This window comes from Apteryx mantelli, chromosome 1 (genome assembly GCF_036417845.1).
Source record: "Apteryx mantelli isolate bAptMan1 chromosome 1, bAptMan1.hap1, whole genome shotgun sequence".
Lineage (NCBI taxonomy): Eukaryota > Metazoa > Chordata > Aves > Apterygiformes > Apterygidae > Apteryx > Apteryx mantelli.
This window is the reverse complement of record NC_089978.1, coordinates 105,703,540-105,723,567: the sequence shown is the minus strand read 5'-3', so window position 1 is coordinate 105,723,567 and position 20,028 is coordinate 105,703,540. Positions and strand designations below refer to the sequence as shown.

General features: G+C 39.4%; 1 protein-coding gene across 2 annotated transcripts in view; it reads right to left on the bottom strand.

The window, feature by feature from the left end:
- Positions 1 to 20,028, bottom strand: part of GRIK1 (glutamate ionotropic receptor kainate type subunit 1) — a 128,398-nt gene that overhangs the window by 69,489 nt on the left and 38,881 nt on the right. For both annotated transcript variants that reach the window (XM_013955318.2, XM_013955319.2), the window contains exons 2-4: positions 13,390 to 13,557; positions 10,859 to 11,116; positions 2,198 to 2,379 (exon numbers count right to left, since the gene is read on the bottom strand). In XM_013955318.2, coding sequence (XP_013810772.1) covers positions 2,198 to 2,379; positions 10,859 to 11,116; positions 13,390 to 13,557 — 608 coding nt within the window. The remainder of the gene's footprint in view (positions 1 to 2,197; positions 2,380 to 10,858; positions 11,117 to 13,389; positions 13,558 to 20,028) is intronic.

The following is a 20,028-nucleotide window of genomic DNA, read 5'->3' as shown; positions in this document are numbered from 1 at the left end:
GTCTTCTTTTCATCCAGGGATGAATTATATAGGGATTTCTGTGTGTGATGATGAGAATATGAACCATGGTACCTCAGGTAGCTAACCTGCAATCAGATGAGTCATACCTGCAAATTCAGAGCCCTCCACACCTCTCAATTTAACAGCTGCCTTTGGCAATGAGGAACTTCAACACCTGAGTTACTGCTGTCAGCATCTAGATACAGCCACAGGACTATCTTCTATAAAAGCCATTTTCCCCTTCTCTCTAGCCTGTATTTTTGTGGCTTCCTTTCCCACAGCTCTGACCCACAGGTGTGCTTCTCTTAATTTCCTTCCACACTGCTATTTGCCGTTCTTCTCTGAGCTTTTAAGGTGTTGGAGAGTATTTTCTGTATCTGCAGCTTGTCAGTTCTCTCCTGTGATCCATTTCCCGCACAAACTGTTCTGCCACTTTGCCCTGTCTTAGTGCATCTTTTAGCACTACCTCTTCTTCTTTTGACACTAAGGTTACTTTATTTATTTTTTATATATATTCAGCCTGGCATATTTGAAGCCCTGTGCCTCCTGCAGTGTGCCAGACATCTGCACTTTCTTCTTGCAAATCCTTGAAAATTCATGTTGTCAGTTAAACTCTGCCCCTGCAAACCTCATTTTGGAGCAGCTTGTTCTTGCTGTCATGTTTTAATGCTTTTGGACAGACCTACTTGGGAGCAGAGTCAGGGGACAGCAGCCCTCCTGCTCCCCATTGTAAGTGCTGTTTCTTACAGTGTGTTCCCATCACATGAGAGAACAGCTGTGATTGTGTACCCTCCCCCGGCTCTTTCCTCACATTCCCAGCACTATGCCTGCAGCTGGCCCTGTCATAGCTTAAATGTATAGCCTGCACTGAGAAAACCCTAAAATCTAGTACAAGCCAACTTTTCTGACAGCAATAAATCTAACCCTCCCAGCTCACGGGAACTTGTGTGCCTGCTCTCAGCTGTATTGCCTCTGATTTAGGACACCATGCTGCAAGTCTGTATTAACAGGACTGCGATTCTCCGGAGTGGAAAGGATGGTTTAAGGCTCTGCAGACTAATGCATCCAGTTAGCTGTCTTATTTACAGTACAGTATAGTATGCTACTCTTCATAACTTAAATATTTCAGCACAACATTCTGGGATGGGAACATTGGCTTTTAACCTCTTGGAGATGGCTCATTGCTGTGCATTTGGATCAGTGGACCCTCTCCTAATGGGCTGTGGTCAGCGTTTCCTGTTAGACTGTCTGACAGTTAAAAACAAAACAGAAAAACACACCACCACCACCACCACCCACACACTATTGCAGCAAAAAGGAAAACACTGTTCACTGTGCATTACTTGCTTGGTGTTATTGTTTATAGGTCAATGAACTGTGGAGCCAGTGCTTTAGACTTTGATTGTCTAGAAGTATATAGTAAGTGACGAGAGTAAACTCTAATTTACACCACTCTTTCTGTGCCCCTGGTAGTGTCCCAGCCCATTAATATCAGGCTTTGTAGCATTTGTCCTTGCCTTGTGTGGCTGTCCAAGTCTCACATTTAGGTCAGAGCTATGTCAGCCCTTGAACAATAGTCTCTTTTCCTGTTTTAAAGTATACTTCTTTCCTCTGATGCTATCATCATTCCATCTTCTTGCTGCATCAGAGTTGATGAGGTAGTACCAGCAGACCAAATCTTACTTTGCTACAGTGATGTGAATGCAGAGTTATTCTCTTGTCTGCAGTGGATGTGCAGGCTCTGTAGAGGGAATAGCTTTGTTTGAGCTACTGCCCAAGGACACCAAAATGGGTCCCTTTCTTTTTTGTGGGGGAAGACATAAAAAGTTTATTGATTGAAACAGGACAAACTAAAATAAATGCGACAAGCTTCCCAGCCACGCGGAACCTGAAGTATTAAAAAGAGTTACATATTTCCTTTTGCTGTATAAGTACAGTCCTTATAGCTCGGTAAAGCCCTGAAACCTTGTTGAGTGCTCAGAGGTTGCACATTGTTCTGTAACAACCACTGTTTCTGTTATTTGAAAGTCTAGAGCCAATGAATTCAAACTTCTGTCCCTGATATTAAAAAGTCTATGACTTATGGCCAATATCAACAAATTCACTTTTAGCGTTTCCCAGCAAGGGAAAACCAGATAGGCTGACAGCTTTCAGGATACATAAAGAGTCGTGAGCTTTTTTGCTCCCTCCCCCTTACCTGCTTAAGGATTTCCGCTGCTGTTTCATGTGAGCAATCAAATATCACGTAGAACTCCTTGCCCTTCTTCATCTCCTTGAGTAAAGGCCTGGCGTCTTTATTCCCGGAGGGCAGCTGGCGGATTTTGATTTTAATGTTGTATCGAGAAGGGGCTTTGATGAGCTCTTGCAGGCGAATTAGACCTGAAAAATGGTACACAGGTATTCAACTAACCATTCTGTGCAATGAGTATTTATTGCCATATAAACTTATCTCTTATCATTCCCAATATATTTCACCTATCTAAAGGTTAAGCTGTTAACTTCATATTTGTCAACCTACCAGCTGGTATTGTTGTACCACTTTCTTTTCACAGTTATATTTAGCTTGAGCAAGTAAATACTCTGAAATATATTTTGAATTGATTGTCTACAGAAGCTGTTTGTATCAATGCGATATTGATAAGGTACTTTTCAAAAAAGATATAATTGTTCTTTTCTGGCAGCTAATTATTACTTCAATGGTGTGGGATCAAGAGAGAATTCAGGGAGAAAGATAAGGGGGCACACGGGAAAAACAGTACGTGGCAGCCAAAGCACACCACCCTTTTGCAACATGAGTAACGAACTAGCTGGTGAAGGCCAGACAGTTTGTTCCAGCTGCACGGCGGAGGAGGGAGCGATATGGAGATATCACGGTCCGCCCCTGACCACAAAGGGTTGCATCCCAAAAAATAATTGCTGCTCACAGACTAACTGTTGACCTATAATACCCCCAGCCTCATTATCCCTGCTTACCATATTAAAAATCACGCCCTTTGCTGCATAACGATATGTAAATAAGGGGGGGGCATACCCCCAACAACCGCGCAAATGGCAATCTGGCCAATGAAGTACGTCTGCCGCGCTTCCACATCCCACCTTCAGCAACTATAAAACAGAGGACAGCTCACTAAAGTTTTTGGAAGGGAAGAAAACTGAACCGCTGACCTGTTCACTGGAGATTGCTGACGAGCGAGCCTCCTTCTCCCTCCCCCAAACAGGGACGCCTCTTTGGTAAGACTTGCGCCTCCGACAAACGTCGGACGTTACCCGGGAAAATATATTATTATTGAAAGCACTTAATTGTTAGTTTGAGCTCATAGAAAGAAAATTTGTAGCAGCAAGTGCATTTATCAACGGCAATTCCGAACCTGTTGTATCTGTCGCTTTAATAAAACCTTATTCTTTTTACTTTGCGAAACTGTCTCAGGGAAAGTCCTCAAACAGGGGGGGCTCTGGCAGGCAAAGGTAAATTACAAAGATTCTTTTTACTTTGCAAAACTGACCCAGGGAAAGTCCTCAAACGGGGGGCTCTGGCAGGCAAATGTAAATTATAAAGATAAGGAAGGGCCTTCCATCCCTCCCTTTCACGTGACAAATGGTAAACAACAAGAACTTGGAATCAAGGAAACTTCCTTAACCCTTCTGCCAAATTTCAGGCGCAAGCAGAGGAGGGGAGACAAAAGGAGAAAAACGTTTAATGGGCAGCATGTCTACTGTTGCTCACTTAAAAGCCAGTGGTTAGCCTGAGAGGCGCTTACCAATAATTATTCTTAATAGGCATCCATATGGCTCTCATTGTCCTCATCTCAGCATACATTGTAATATTCCAGAGAGGGGAGCATTAATTTTTTCCTATCATCATTTCAGAAACAAAAAGCCCTAGGACACAGTGAAATTAAATGACTTGCATAAGGTCACCCAGCAAGTCTGAGATCTTGTAAAGAATTGAAATATTTTAAGATACAATTCTATATCTGTAAACACAAGAACATGATTTCTAGGACTAAGTTCTCAGCTGGTACAAATCTGCATGGCTTATTTGAAGTCAGTGGAGCTCAACCACTGGAAGAATTGTCCAAGTATTTAAACACTGTGCAATTCTACCAGGTAATTCAGCACTCCTGTGTAATTCGTACTGCCTCCAAAAACAAAGAAAAATAGTTAAGAGTTCTTTGAGGTGTGTGATTACACACACCTCTCTCTCTCTCCTCATCCACAAACTTGATTTTCTCACAGAAAAACTCATGATCTCCTGCTGAGTGAAAGCAAAAGGCTGCCTTAAAAATGTGCATGAGGAGAGAGAAAGAATATGAGCAAGAAGCACTTATTAAACAAAAATCGAACAAATGATTAATATGAAAAAACTCTTTGCTCTCCTGCTGGGAGTGGGTACATATTTGTCTTGTGCCTGAAAGTCCTTGGCTGAATGATCCAATAGTACGTATAAGGCAACATGAAACATCGTTATTTCTTCTGAGGAGAGCGGGTGATTGCTATGTTGTGGACTGTTGGCTTTCACTCAAGTACTGGCAATGGGCTCTGAAAAAAATAATCTTTCTCTCTGCCTGCAATGCCAGGTCCATTCTTTGCAGGTTTTTAAGTTTCAACAATCGATATAGAATATTAAGCATTTTGAGTATTCAAATGTAAATTGCATACACTTTGAGATAGAAGCCTGGCTGGAAGGCAGCATGTGTAAATATGAAACAATTCAAGCTCATTATTATGAAGATGGGGCACATGCTTCCAACACTGACTAACAAGTGGGAGAGTTTATGTAGTCTGTCTGTAAAATGGTAACTTGGCTGTCTCACGCATCCAGGTGTTCAGCTGTGGACTGCAATGCTTCAGCCACTATACGGAGGAGTGACTCTAAGAGGAAAAACTGGGATTAGTGGAGGAAAAGAGTCCAGCATGTAGGGAATACCTTATCCACAGCCTCACACTGATTACTGTGATTTCTCTTTCCTGCAGCAAAAAGTAGTTAACTGCAAGTGTTGGCAAACTGTAGGAGCAGAAACAAGATTTAGTGAAGAAAAAGGTCTCTTCCTCCCCAACTTCTTCTTGGAGGAAGAAAATACCATGTATTTTAGAACATCTACTGCAGTCCCTTGAGATTTGGACCCTACCTTTCCCATCACATCCTACTGCCTTGTCAAATGAAGGCAAAGTCTGGCTATCATGCTCTGAAGAAATCAAAGAAACATTTAGGTGTGAAAGGAGCTGCAGCTATTTTTTTTTTTTTTTTGGAGGACTAGACAAAACCCTCAACCAGCTGGCTGCCAGCATAATCAATAACATGGGGAAATAACCATCAGTGTCCTCCTCTTCCTCTTCATACTGCTCAACAACCCCTTGAACATGATACCACCAAGTTTTGATCTGATACCCATCTTTGTTTAAAAATGCCAAGCCCTTGGTCCGACCGCCTGGGGAGAACAGGCCTGGGGAAGCACAGCACTTACAGCTGTCACCCCTCGCTTGCACAGTGGGATCACTTCAAGCTGGGCTGGATGGGCAGGAGGCGCCGCTGTCCCCCCAGGGCATCGGGAAGTGGCAGCTCAGCTGGGGCTCAGGAGGGCAGAGTCTGGACATGGTCCTGCTCTTGGCAAAAGGGCTCATGTTGCTGGAACAGCAGGGAAGGAAGGGGAGTTTTGCAGGGCTGTGCTGAAACTCGAGTAAGAAAAATGTCATTCTTCAGTCTGTCCAGGTGGACGTTGTGGTGGTTGAGGGGCACTTTGAGGGGCCTGGGGAGAGCTTTAGCCTGTCCTATTGATAGGAAAGGCTCGGTTTAGGATTCATAAGCAAAATCTTTAAGGATGGAAACCACACTTTTAACACTAACTTTTTTGCCCTGCTCTCTGTATTCTGCTGTCATTTGTTCAGGCAGCAAAACACCTTTCCGTTGGAAACAGGATTGAGAATTTTCTGTGATATCAAGAAGTTTCTTCTTGTCTCTAACTTCAAGTGATTTAGCAAAATTTGGGGTTGCATTTTTATCACCAACTTGCCTTTTAGTGGTTTGAGCAAGAGAAATGGTTTGTTTTGACATGAGTAAAATGTTTCAGTATGGGAAAGTCTTTGAATATTTCATATTACTTCATAACATCTAGAATGACTACACGTTATGTATGCCATATTTAGGAATTCATATGTAGATAGCATAGACACAATCTTCCAAAAAGCATATTACCATACACATTGGTGGTAAGTGTGGTAGTGTGTGTGGGTAGGATGTGTTTCCCCCATCCTCCATTTAACTTTTTTTTTTTTAAGCATAGTTAATTCAATCAAGTTTAAAATTTGAAGAAATAGTTCTACTGCTACCAGGGAAAATACTCCTTTTTATTAGAAAACTGGGCTAGGATTAGCAAAGTTAGATGTCTCTTATTATTGTGCAAGGCACAAGAAAGCCAGTTCAGTAAGAACTCAGATTCTGCACAACGCAAACAAATTGAACTGATGTGAGGAAAAGATTGGGTTCCTCTGATTATTAAACAAATGCTAGGAGAGCTGGCTAACAAGTGAGGGAAATTAGAGATTCTTTCAGAAGATGAGGAATTTGCTGTAGTTGCCCTTCTCAGAATCTGCTAAGTTAAAATTATTGAATTCAGGGAAGATGGAGTAGATAAGAGGCAGTGTCAAACATGCATGAAGGCAATGTTATTGCTTTTGAGTTGTTGGTAACTAAGACAAAGTCATGTGTCTGTTACAGATCAATGTGCCAAATAACAAAGTGCAAAAGTGAGATATTGGAAGGGATCTATCACAAACCACTAAACTAAACCAAAGAACAGGATGTGTATCCAGTTCTAGCATGTGGAAAGATAAAGCATAGTTTATGGTACCTAAATCTGGGAGATGCTCACTGGATGTGTCATACGGACAAAGCCTTGCAATAGTCTGTCTTTAAAACTACAGGAGACAATTTTTTCCTTAAATAGAGGTATTATGCTTGATATAAATTCACTCTTTTTGAACACTGTGAAGAAATATAGAGAGGAATTAATCCACAGAATGAAGGCTGATTATGGCATGGAGACTCTGAGCATAACATGGATTATGCTCAATATAGAAAAACCAAGGACAGTCTCCACCACAAAAATGAATATATTTAGGAGTCTTATTTTTCCTTAGTGTTAGGAAGCTATAGGCAACAATGAGTGGGATGAGAAATTCAGAGAGAGAAATCTGTGAGATCTTTAAATAAAGATTTATTCTGTAGCCAGAAAGCCATTAATGCACAGTCAAGAAAGATGACTTTGGCTGGAAAGTCTGTCTTTCAATGGCATACTAAAGACAGCAATTAGAAACAAAAGTGGAGGCTATAGTGTGCTTTATTATTCTTATTTATATAGATGGCTAAGGGACAAGAGGGTAAAAATCTGATTGGGACAGCTCAGGAAAACCCAGAGGAATTTGCTAATGTATTTCAGGAAGAAAATACAACTTCTAGAAGTGATATAGGTCCATTGGGAGGAGTTAGTAAAGTTGTTTAATGTGATGCATAAAAGACAGAACCTGCTAACATTTCTGTATTTGATAAGATGCAGGAAGAGTAAGTGCTTTCTATTCTACATTTAATTGAGGAGGGTGTTAAGCACTATCTATTATTTGCAGTTTTTTTCAATTTGCTCACATAAAATTTGCTTATCATCAAGAGTCCTGTTAGAGTCCACTGAGTAGATTACTATCACTCAAAAATTAAAGTGATACATATTGGAACTTTGAATAAATTCTAAAAGATTTAAAACAGATTTAAATTTTCTAAAAGAAAAAAGTGGTAATGTTTTGTCAATATCAAAAAGGGTATGTGAGATGATGTGGAATACCTTATCCCAGGGCAGCGCTGAATGAACTAAGAGCATAGCTGACATGGTAGTAAAATGCTGAAGAATGAAAACTTGGGACTACAATTAAGAGACATGTTGAACTGTCAAGGGAAGATTATGTATGTTTGGTGTTACAAATTCAGTTAACACAAGTAACTTCCTAGATGTAAAAAACTTGCCCCCGGAAGGTGTCCATCTTCACATATCATATGACCTGCTCATGAAAAATGTGGAACTGTAAGATAATAATTTGTCAGACCGCAGAAAGAAGATGTCAATGAGAAAACCTTATTAAACAGCTGAGATCTGTGATGGCTGGCCCATTCAGATTAGGCCATTCAGCCATTTGCAGTGCTCTTGTCCCTGTATTCACTCTAAAATCATTGACTGGAAAAAAGCTGTGGCTGAAAAATGTTTGGATTACAAAAACTGACAGGATGGTAAATAATGATCAAGATAAGGAGGCTAGGTGCAAGTGCTTTGGATCATTTGGAAACCTGAACTCACTCAAAAGAACTGATTTTTTAATATTGCCAAGTCCAAAGTTGTAACTGCATTTCTGTTCATAGATGTGTCCATGTAGGAGTGAAAGCCATAACTACGGTGGCGGTGGGGAATCTCAGCTTGGCAAACAAGCACAGTAAGCGGCCTCTGTGCTGGAGCTGACAATGATGGCATGCAGGCTTGGAGCAGTGCTGTAGCATGAAGGATGAGAACAGTATTTTCACATTTAATCTTCAAAGTAGTCCCTGCACCTGGGGCGGGATTAATCTGCAACCTGGCTAACCTAGACAGAGGTCACTGGAAGTTGTCTGTTATACCTATGGGCTCATTGTTCACTTAAAAATGAAGTTCCTCTTAACATTAAATTAGTCATTAAGGAAAAAATAGTTTAATGTGGTCTTTTTTTCTTCTTATAATGTAACAACTTCAAACATGAGAGATGAGGAATAAAAAGAAGACTCAGAGATTAACGGACTCACTTTAACCCAAAATCCAAAGACTACTTATATTGATCAAAGTTGACCTGTTTGCTTTCCATATTCCAATTTAATAAGATGCTTGATTATTAATTTACATTCTAAATATCTCTGCAAATGAAGTCTCTCTAATATCAATCATTTTGTAACTGAATAAGTTCACAGCACTTAGTGTTTTTGAATGCTAATTTGATAATACGTTGCTAATTTGAAAAAGATTTCTACTTGTTTAATCCACAAATCTATTTTGAGATGAAGCACTAGCAGTCCAACAAAAATCCTGCTGAGCCAGACATCTTAATGGAAATGCAAGAAGACTGCTGCAGTTAACCCAGTCTGTCTTGCTCTTTTTCTTCTACCTCCAGCCCTCTGGTATATTCTGTTAGTCCAAGGTGAACAGAATATTGGCACTGAGAGCTGCCTCTTGGATCCAAGATGAGAACTGTGCTTCTTTTGTGCTCTCAACAGTGCAGAAATAAAAATAACATTTTCACCTTAGAACTGAGATTGATTTTTTTAGTAGAATCCTGTCTTTCAGACATGGTTTTACAACATGACTTTTATTAAACATGCTTTGTTTTACACACCTTCTTTAAAGGCTTAGATGGATGCTTTGATGACTCACCCAGCATTGTTTTATGCCAGTATCAAAAGATCAATTCAAATGTTACCTGCACACCTGTAGAGCTGTAAAAGGCACTACTGCCTTTCTGTGGGCAATGGGAAGACAAAGGGCAACACAAGTCTCAGAGATGGACTGACAGCACAGTGCTTACTTTGCACCAAGGACTGCTAATGAACACCATGGTTTCCAAGAAAACCTTTTCTGCTGCATAGAGTGTGCCCTTAAATGTAACTTTGTGCCCTGTAAAAATATCATTTGATCAGCCTCGCTTAGAGTTTCCTGTTCTTTGACAGGAGAGCTACAGATCTCTGTGAGCTTTAAATGGATTGTTTATATGCAAAACTTTTCTTGTGAAGACAGATTACGGATGCTTAATCCATAGCTGAGTCTTCACTGTAGGAGAGATTATGGTCTCTGCAATCATGCTTATGCTAAATTTTGGTATTTAATCCTACCAGACAGGTCTGCTTCTGAGAACAGTTTAGAAATGCCATTCTATGAATGACCAGAATAGCTAATATATTTCTCAGAAGCAGAATCCTTTTCCACTCCAGTGAGGGAAATAGCACTGGCTGAAATATTGTGGTTGTTGGTACAATTTACGGTATCAACTACAAGGGTAGTAAAGCCTAGGTATGTAAAAATATGCAATGGTGGCTTGGGTTGCCTTATAACATCAATACTCTTCCTCAATCTCAATGTGTTAAAAAAAAGTCCTAGTCTCTCATAGGGTTTGAAATCACTTGCTCCCAGGAATTAGTTCATTTTTCACAGTTTTTTGTTCTGTGAATAGAAAGGGATTTGCTACTGATGTTGATCATCCAGGTGTGTCACTGGACAGCTATGACTACTGCGTACCCCAGGAAGAGGTTCTTGTCACAAAGAATGAATAATCTTTAAGAGTCCCAGGCTGGAAACATCTACAGGAAATAAAACCTTCAGACACAACTTTCAGGTATCCAGCTGACAATGAGACTGACTCTTTCTGAGACAGTTTCAAGGAACGAGACAGTCTCTACAATAAAAATGCTGCAGTTTGAACTTTCATTTTGTAAATGTTTTCCTTTGAGATCAATCACTTGCTGAGAGAAGGAATCCATGATCAGTCCCACATGAGAATGTTTATCAGTTCGAAGCTGTGTTATCGGCTCCACAGAAAGGAAGCATAATGGGATTCAATACCAAGAATTCAGGTGCTACATCCTGGGGCCTCCTAAAATTCTGATGAAATGAATAGCTTTTCAAAAGGCATAAGATTAGAAGGATATCTGCACCTTAAGAGATCTTTTTCTTCTGTATCCTAGGGAAAAGTGCAGAAAGTATACCAAACTGAACTATCACATGCACTGTCTTTCACAGAATTTATTTATACATATTCAGAAATAAAAGTAAATGACTTGCAATGCGCCAGTACTACATACCTGTGCTGTCTTCATATACTACTGTTACTATTTTCCAGTTGTAATATAGTACAAGATCCAAAACTGCTCTGCTGATGGCTGCATAGTCTGGATAGAGGTTAATATAAAATGCATCTTTGTTATCCACTGTAGGGTGCTTCCATCGGGTCTGTATATGTGGGACTTCAAGTGCGTTGCATATGGACTGCACTGCGCTGACCGAGGAGCTGTGGGATGGTCCAAACAGAGCAGCTACACCAAGAGCAAGCTGATCACATGCTGGGGAAGGGAGAGAAGCTGTTAGTCTGCAAAAGCAGGTAACCTCTGTGATGTTTACCAAAAAAATGTATTCTCCATACATCCCCACCATTTCAAAGTGAGAACGGGTAACCAAGTTGCTCCTAAATGTACTGAAAGACTTGAAAATGGTACCTGAAAATGGTTTTACTGATTAGCATTGTATCTTAGAACCACCTTGCAAAAAAAAAAAAAAAGAAAATTCTCTGCTCATTACCTTCAAATCACACTGATTCATCCTACATTGCCTTTCTCAGAGTGGCATTATTCTGGAGAAACCAGGAGCTTTCTGACTACGGGCTTGCCAAAGGGATGTCACATGAATTAAGTTTCATAGCAGAATGTCAGGGAATATGTTCATGGAGTTGCAATAGACACTAAAAAGATTCCCTTTGTGACTGGCAAATTATTACCAATGTGAGTTGCTTTAACTTCAGGTTATTGAAGTACTATAGATTGTAAAGGGCACTGTGATTCATGGTACTTCATAATCTGTGTTTACAAAACAAGGGGTAAAACCCAGAGCCCTCAGTAAAACACAGAGAAATGAAGAGCCAACATACACTGGTATTTTAATACCTTTCCAAATCAGTCAGATGTTAGTATCTATTATCAATAAACAGTATAATGCACGTTGGGCCAAAGGTTTCTTTCTCCTTGTACCTACACTCTAGCCATTGTAGTTAATATTTCTAGCAAAAGAATCCTTCCTTTAAGTTACATTTCATTTGTCTCTCCCTCCCATGTCTTCTCAGGCTAACTGACCTAAGACAAAGTAATATTAATTACTTTTGCACTTTAGTAAAATCTACTTCAAATGTTTCTAATAAGGTCTTTATGAACTGGGACAAAGCCTTGCACTGAGTTGCTATGCTGTACTCTTTGTGACATAGCTCTTTGTGGGAAATCTTGAAATTACTGTAATTGGCTGAAATACTAAGTATCCAAGCATTTACAATGATCTGAGCTTTTAAAAATTAATATTTAGCTCTGTGAAAGTAATAGAATGTGACAGAAAATCAATTACTTTCTGTTGTCAGCCTAAAAATGAGTGTTTTACAGACAGCATAAAATGCACAGGATTTCAAGGTTTAATTCAGAAGCCTTCTTAAAGGATCACAGAAATATAAAATCCTGCCTCAGTCTGGATTATATGGATTATAAATCCAGCATATCTGACTTTTTATAGCATATAATTCCAGCAAATATTTGATATTTGAAGAACAATGCAGTAAATATAATTAAAATCTATCATTTTTGTTTGAAACTGTCCTCCTTTTTTTTACTTTAGTAAGAAACTTAATTGCTACAAGAAAAATTTAATAACTTAGATATTTGGAAGGCAGCAGCTCACCAGTGTTCTAGCAGAATTCATGATGTGAAGCATGTTTATTTTCCAACCTTCATTTGCCTTATAGCAAGCATATCTTGCACCATTTACAGTAATGGATATTATAATGAACTGCAAAGAACATCTGCAATGTCTTAGAGATTTATGGGTCTTTTCCCAGTTTTGTTTGTGTCAGATTATGTGCACAGCCCATAATCCCAGGAACCAGACTGCTATATATAAAATGTTAGCAAACTTCAAGTTCACCTCCTGGAGGTGAAGAAATGCACTGTACTTTAAGGATAGTTGTGAATTCTCCCCCCCCCCCCTTTTTTTTGGTCTGCAAGTAAATTAGATGCAAGTAAATTGGACCATAATTTTCCCTCTGGGGGATATAAAAGAACAGGCAAAAATTCCAATCTTGTCCACTCCAATTCTTACACTTATTTATAACAGAATAATTGTAGTTCTGTCTCTAACCCGCTGAAGTGTTAATATTTCAGGACAGAGAGACTACTGGCCTCTGTGCTTTGAAGTACAATAGAAATCATTTGTTATGAATAATGGATATCTGTGCATGTGTGCTAATTATGGGTTGTGACATCCCACCGTGCTCCCTGTTAGTCAGTGAACATTTTCCTCAGAATTCCAGGTGGCAAATCTATTTTTTGGAAAGAAAAGTCAGTTGGACTTGCCACCTTCCATCTGGGGCTCTTAGCATGCAGACAGGATGTAGGTGTTTTATCAGAAACTAGATGACAAGTCCAAGTCCAGCCTGGTTCTTAGTTCAAATAACTTTGAAAGGTAAGTTTTAGTTTACCATTTATATGAATACATGTTACGATTGGAGCAAAAGCAGGAGATGAGGCTGGGAAGAAGCAGTATAGAACATGTATGTTACTGAAACAGTAATTGAGATAATTACCTCTTCTTGAGGCTTCAAAACTATCAAAAAGGTTAATTCTCTGGATGTCATAGGTTAACGTGGTGTTAGGCATCAGTGTTCTGTTTCTATTAATGTTGGTGACTGCAAACTTGAAAGCCAATTCTTCAACATTAACAGGTTCATTTTCCACAGTTTCGAATATCCCTCCTGTTGAAACAGAGATAAATGAGAAATACTATTCACCTCTTCATCACTGTACATAAAAAGAGAAAAATAGATTATGAGCAATAATAAACTGAGTGTTCATAAAGGAAAACACTTAAAATCACTGTTAAAAGCACTAAAGCAAAAGCATATTGGATCATTAGTTTTTATCTACAATGTCACTGTAGGTTAACTCAATATTATGAATGCTGCTTAGACAAACATCTGTGAGATGATGCATGTTTATTATTCAGGCCTTTTAAAGTAAATTTAAATGCTTGTGAAAACTTTTACTGAGTTCCCAAGTAAGAAAAGTAGTGATATTCATTGATGTTGTTCCCCCTGGCCCAATCTAATTTATATTTGGAGATGAAACTTGGATGTGTTGGAGATGTTTTCTGAAGTGTTTCTACAAATCTTGGTAGTACACATTCCACAATCAGAAGTGACTTAGCAGCTTGATTTCTGATTGCTTTCGAGTAGAAATGAGCTGAAAGTTTCCATTGAAGGGCTTTGTCTTAGAAGAGCTTTGTCTTTTATTTAAAACCTGGGCAATGCTCTTGGCCATTTCTCAGTTTGCTGAGGGACAGGTGAACATTTTTCATTTTTCAAAGCTCATTGCTGAATGAGTTTGTATCCCAAACAGCTGGATTTGGTGATACAGAACACAGCTGAGCCAATTCACTGCTCCCACAGAATATTTCACCTCTGCGCTGTATCAAGGGAGGTAGTGTCTTCAGTGGTGTAATGTCCACCAATACCATCATGGCACTGGTTTGAAAGTCTCCATACAAGGACAGTGCTGTCTCTAAGTGCAACGACTCTCAACTTGCTGCCATATTTCTAAACTCTCCTTTCAACCTCTGCTTTGATCTGTGTGAATAAAGCAGTGTCCCAGCCCGTTCTGTGCTGAAGGCTGGACATGCACAGCTATGTGCAGTTCTAGTGGGGCAACTGCTCTTTTCTCTGAGTTCTGCTGAATTTGCCAGAGCTTATTTTCTGTCTTTTAAACTGAAATTGCATATGCTTCTTGCTTCTTTCTAAACAGATGATGCGAGTCTGAGCTCTTCTTTAACCTGGAAGCTAGTTTTCCAAAAGAGGACGTGTAAAGAACCAATTTTAATTTTGGGATCATTATGAAATGCTTTGGCATATATTTTGAGATGGGGAAGGTGGCTGTGTTTCAAGTCAACAGGCTGTCCCACTTATACTGGGATGTCTACTCCCTCTAGCCTCTAGAGACTTTATTATGCCAACAACACATTCAGACTGTCTAGGAGCACTGGGATTTGATGAATGCATAACAAACACAGCTAATTTGAAAAAAAAAAGCTCCTTTAAACAGCAATCTCCAGCTTCAGTACTTGATTTTGCAAGTATAATTTACTCATTTAGTGCAAGTCACTAGAGAATACTTTGGATTTCTCAGTTACATATTTTCGCATTTCCCCATGTGAAATTCAAGCCCTACATATCACTTTATATTTTCTGAGTATCAAAACGTATTCAGCTAATGTACCGCAACCTCTTGCAATTTTGATGTCACCAATACAGGAACAGTGCAGTCATTAGCTGACAATCAGGAAATGGAAACACAGTGGAATTAAAACCTGTTTTGAATTTTAACTCAGCAATGAAAACACTGGAAGCCATCAAACCCAAACTGGTAATGTAATCTACTTCTCTAGCTACTCTTGAATATGCTGCATTAGATTATCTCTCAAATCCACATATAACAATACCTTATCATGACTTAAGCAACTTGCTCATTTACTATATGTACTTCAGACTTGCATTTTAGTTACATAGGTCATTCAGATCCTAAAATTCCTCATGACAATGATTATACCAACAAGTTTATCTCTCTTTTGGTTAAAAAAAATTTACCTTCCCTCTTTTCATCTGAGGAAGACAAGTATTTTCAGTCAGCCATAATACCAGCTTGGTCTTGGGCCAGCAAGATACAGCTGTTGCATTTTGTTTGGTTGCCTACTAGAATTAGCAGAACATCTATTCAGAAGCCACTGAATATAGCTGGAGGTAACTTTTGGTAAGACAGGGTGACCACCTTCTCTCTCCACTTCCAGTAGGACGTGTCTCTTACCCTTTGATCCGGGCAAAAATCTTCTCCATCTTGGAAACTATTATTGTGCTATGCCTGTATTACTTTTTGTTTTTCTGAAACTTGCACTTAAAATAACTTTTCTCAATCACCCTTGAGGTAGTCTTCATGTCCTATGCATGTCTTCAAACACAAGTGCTTTCTCATTTTAAGACTAGAACTTTTTACAGACATCTGATTAGTTACCTGTTAAATGGAGATTAATCTTAATTGATGTATATACAGGAGCTTTTTATACTTGATTAGCAGAATTTTGCTTGGTCTCCTAATAAAAAGAGTAGAACCTCACTGGGCAGAGAGAAGAACTGGAGAGAAAGGAAATGTGATGGAAAGAGGGAAAGTTTCAAGTGGATGTGTTTGCTAAGCAAACTAATCTAAACTACATATGCACCATTGCATACACTTCAAATGTATTCAGATAGCTCTCTGTGAAATTCATCTGTCTAATCGATATTTTGGTACCATTTCAATATATTTTCTATTTTTTTTTTTGTATATGTTAGCATAGTGATAAAGCCTTTAAAAATAAGTTTGGTTACATGCCACATGCTTTAATTTGCTGGTGAGACACTCTGGATAGGTCTGTGTTAGAACAGGACAGGTGGTCAAGAGGTCCTTAATTTTATATGTGAAGTTTAGTTCAGCTAACTGGAGATGCTAAGTAGAGCACTGTTTAGTGTCTCTGAAAGCTAGTGCTCCTCCAGCCCTAGGCTGGTGAACAGTTATGAGACCACTAAAGTCATTCTTCAGAGGTCTCAAAATGTTCATTTGGTTGTATTTTCTCCCAATTAAACCCTAAAATAAGCACAAGGAGTGGTGATATGCTGCCTATGAACAAAGCCCACAAGACAGTTTATGGAGGAAATTGCTACTTACTTTAAGTGAAGATGGTATAGTTGCATTGTGAAAAGTTTGATTTGCTACATATTTGAACTTGATTTTTGCCTTGGAACCTATGTGTGTAAAATGAGTTGAATTTGTTTACAAATCAGCATCACTGTAAGTTCACAAACAAAGCAGCAGAAGAAATCAGGCTGTTCTGAGCTATTATGTTTTCATCCATGTACACTTAATGAAATCTAGCAACTTAGTAAACAGTTTCCCTTCTCCCATGTTCTACTGATGACTTACAGTCAAGCTTAGAATTTATTGTAAGGTCCAGGTTAAAAGAGAAACAGCAGATTAAGCAACAAGTTTGATGAAGAGCTAGTTTGTCAGATGATTCATTTAAAGAAAGTAATTACTGTACAACATTTTAAAAACAAATTAACCAAAGGATTCTACAAGGGAAGGTTAAAAAAAAAAAAAATCAATGTTAACTCCAGATACAAATAATGCTCTTGGAACGAGGCTATTATCGCTAAGCATGACAGCAGTCAATGGCTTTCAGGATAGGCTGGTAGAAGCACGTACATGGGGCAAAATTAAATTTTTGAGCCGTCATTTTCCCTTTTTTCTCTCCCTTCCTTCCCAGTTATGCAGCCAGATAGCATATACTCTGTGGTAGCTGTGGCTGACCTTTCCCAGAGGCTGCTTCACTGGCTTCAAAGGCTCAACAGCCTTTGCCGTGCTCTTTTTCCGCGTGCCCTGTCATTCTCAGGCTGCAGAGAGTGGCAACACCAGCCTCACGTTACATGATCCTAGCACATCGACCACACGCTCCCACATCACTGGGAGAATCCAGCGTTCATGTTCATTTGACAGATAAACCTGCTTCAGTGCACATATATGAGGAAACCTTTCACTTTCACTATTTACTCTGTAAAGTGACGTCTGAGAAGCTAAGGAAAAAAGCTGTATATGCCCCTCCTTTTAATTTAGCTGTGGAAAATAAGAGGAAAATGACTACTTGGCTAATGCTGCTCTGACAGAAGTGAGATCTGAGCCACACAAGTCACAGCTCTTCAGAGAGGAGTGAGGAATGCCAGTCAGACTGAAAATACGACAAGGCACCAGCACCATTCACCCTTTGAAGAAAAACATCCCTACAGTAAGTAAAATGTCAAGAACTTAAAAGCACACCTCAGTAGGCACACCTGGAAAAGCGGCTCCAGTCCTTTCGAGCACGCAAATGTTTTCATTTAAAGGGGTCATCAAGGACATGGAGAGTTTCAGAAAAGGTCATTGCTGAATCAATTTCCATACCCCTCAATGGGTCTTAGCATCTTGCTTCCAGACAAGGCAGAGCTGTTATTGGACAAATTCTCCATCCCCACTTTAAAACCAGTCATAAACAACAACCGCTAAAAATTGTTGACCTTTCTGATGGCAGTTATCGACCTGTCTCCTTGGGCTTTTTGGTCAGGTTTTCTCGACGCAAAATATCCCTCACTAACATATTGCAACTGTGATACAGGGGATCTAGTATATTCTTTTAGCACAAATATGTAGAATTGCCTGGGTAAATATGAAGGAATGGGCCCCAGCACCTGTGTCAGGTGTGCACCAAAGGCACAGAGCAGAGCTGGTGGCTGTTGTCACCTGGAGATTTTTTCTCCTACACCCTGTGACTAGGGAAGGGAAGTCGGTTTTCTGTCAGTGGTATTGCTTTGATGCTTTCAAAGTCAAATGCTACCTTCCTGAAATGTTTTTAAAAGCCATATCCCCCTTGCAGAGAGATTTTCCTCACCTCCTCAATAACAACCACAGACATGCCAAAAAGCAGTTATTTTTCAGATTTAGACCTTGCTCTGGGACACCTGTGTTCATTAGCTTGGTGGATGAACTTCAGATTTCCCAATTAGTTCTGTTAAATTTTTCTCCAGCTCACTCAGTTGCTGTGTGAGGAAACTCTATGGCAGGCGTATGTCCATGCTTATACCTTGGGCCAGCGGTCGGTATCTGCTGGCACTGGGTTTTCCATCAAGGAGTCTGCAGTGATAGCAGCTATTGAACTATTCTCCAGAAAATTTTTACTAATATTCTTTATCGTGAATGTAATTCTTTCTACTTTCCGATCAGTGGAACATGCTGGCAGTGTAGGGAAGTCATTTGCCTGTACTTTTAAAATACAGAAGAGTCGCTGAATACTGGATAGAATATTCAAGGATCATAAGTCAAGCCACCAAAACAATGAGGTTTTAAAAAAAGTACTTCTGGGATTTCTATTTGCTGACAGATTTTCAACCCTTAGTGTACCACCTTTTCCTATAGCTAGTAGTTCCAGCAACTTAAAGACAATAGCTCAGCTATTCATACATGTACATTACTCCAGGAGTAGGCATATTAATACTAAAACTAAGTATTTTGATATTATGACAGAAATTAACGTTAGAAACAGGAGAACTTAAAAATGCTGTATGTTGTTTACATTTCTTTTTCAGGTTATACCCTTCAAAAGAATATTATTTGAAAATTTGAAAAATGCTGACATGCATTAAAAATGCAAGAAATTTTAAAATGTCCTAAGAAGAATAGTAGAGGAAAAATATAGTTAAGATTTACAACTAAGATTTGCCTTATAAGGGCACAGGTATTTTTCTTTTTACTAGTGCAAAATAGATTTTTTTGTGGTTTAAAGCTCTTTCCAGTGAAGGATAAAGACATATTTCTACCTAGTTGTTGTTCAGGTTTCCTTTTTTACTCAAGTAATATCCTAGTTGTATAGTCTGAACATGAGACTTGCATCATCCCATCTACTTGGAGAGATGTTTGCTGCACAGGATGATATGCTGAACAGTCCACTAGTGATATAGAAGCACATGGCCCATTGAAAGTTGTCGCCTCAACACTGAAGCTTTGAGCCACTGATGGTTTTCAAAAGGCTTCCAGCACTACAACATGCAGGCAATCTGCTAGCAGGATTTCCAGAAACATCTAAACATCTGTGTCCTGTAGGGATTTATGCTTTAAGAAGCCTCCCCTCCTTTCCACAGCACCATCTGAATGCCATGAGGTCAATGAGACCTCATTAAAAACCCACCTGTCAGTCACTGAAGAGAAACTGGGATTTAAAATCCTAATGACTGTGCAGCTATGTGCCATTGGCTTCCTGAAAGAGAAGCTGTTGCTGATGTCAAGTTAATGTAGGAGATCCATAAAGCCAAATCAGCATACTGCTTGCCCTTGGTCCCTGCCTGTATGGATATGGACTCGCACCTCTCTGTTGCCTATACAGCCAGGAACACCTCTGACACTGTACAGGCTGGAAGAGTGGTAGGAGTAGAGCTGCTTGTCAGAAAATAAACAAGGACAGGGTGAAATAGTGTCTATGAAGAATTTTTCTGCAGATAATGTCCACCTACAGAGTTACTTTTAAGAAAGTGCTGCTGGGAGTGAAAGCACTTGTTAGTGGACCCCCCACCACCCCCAAGCATATTTTTCCATCCTTGCCTCTTATCAGGGAACATATT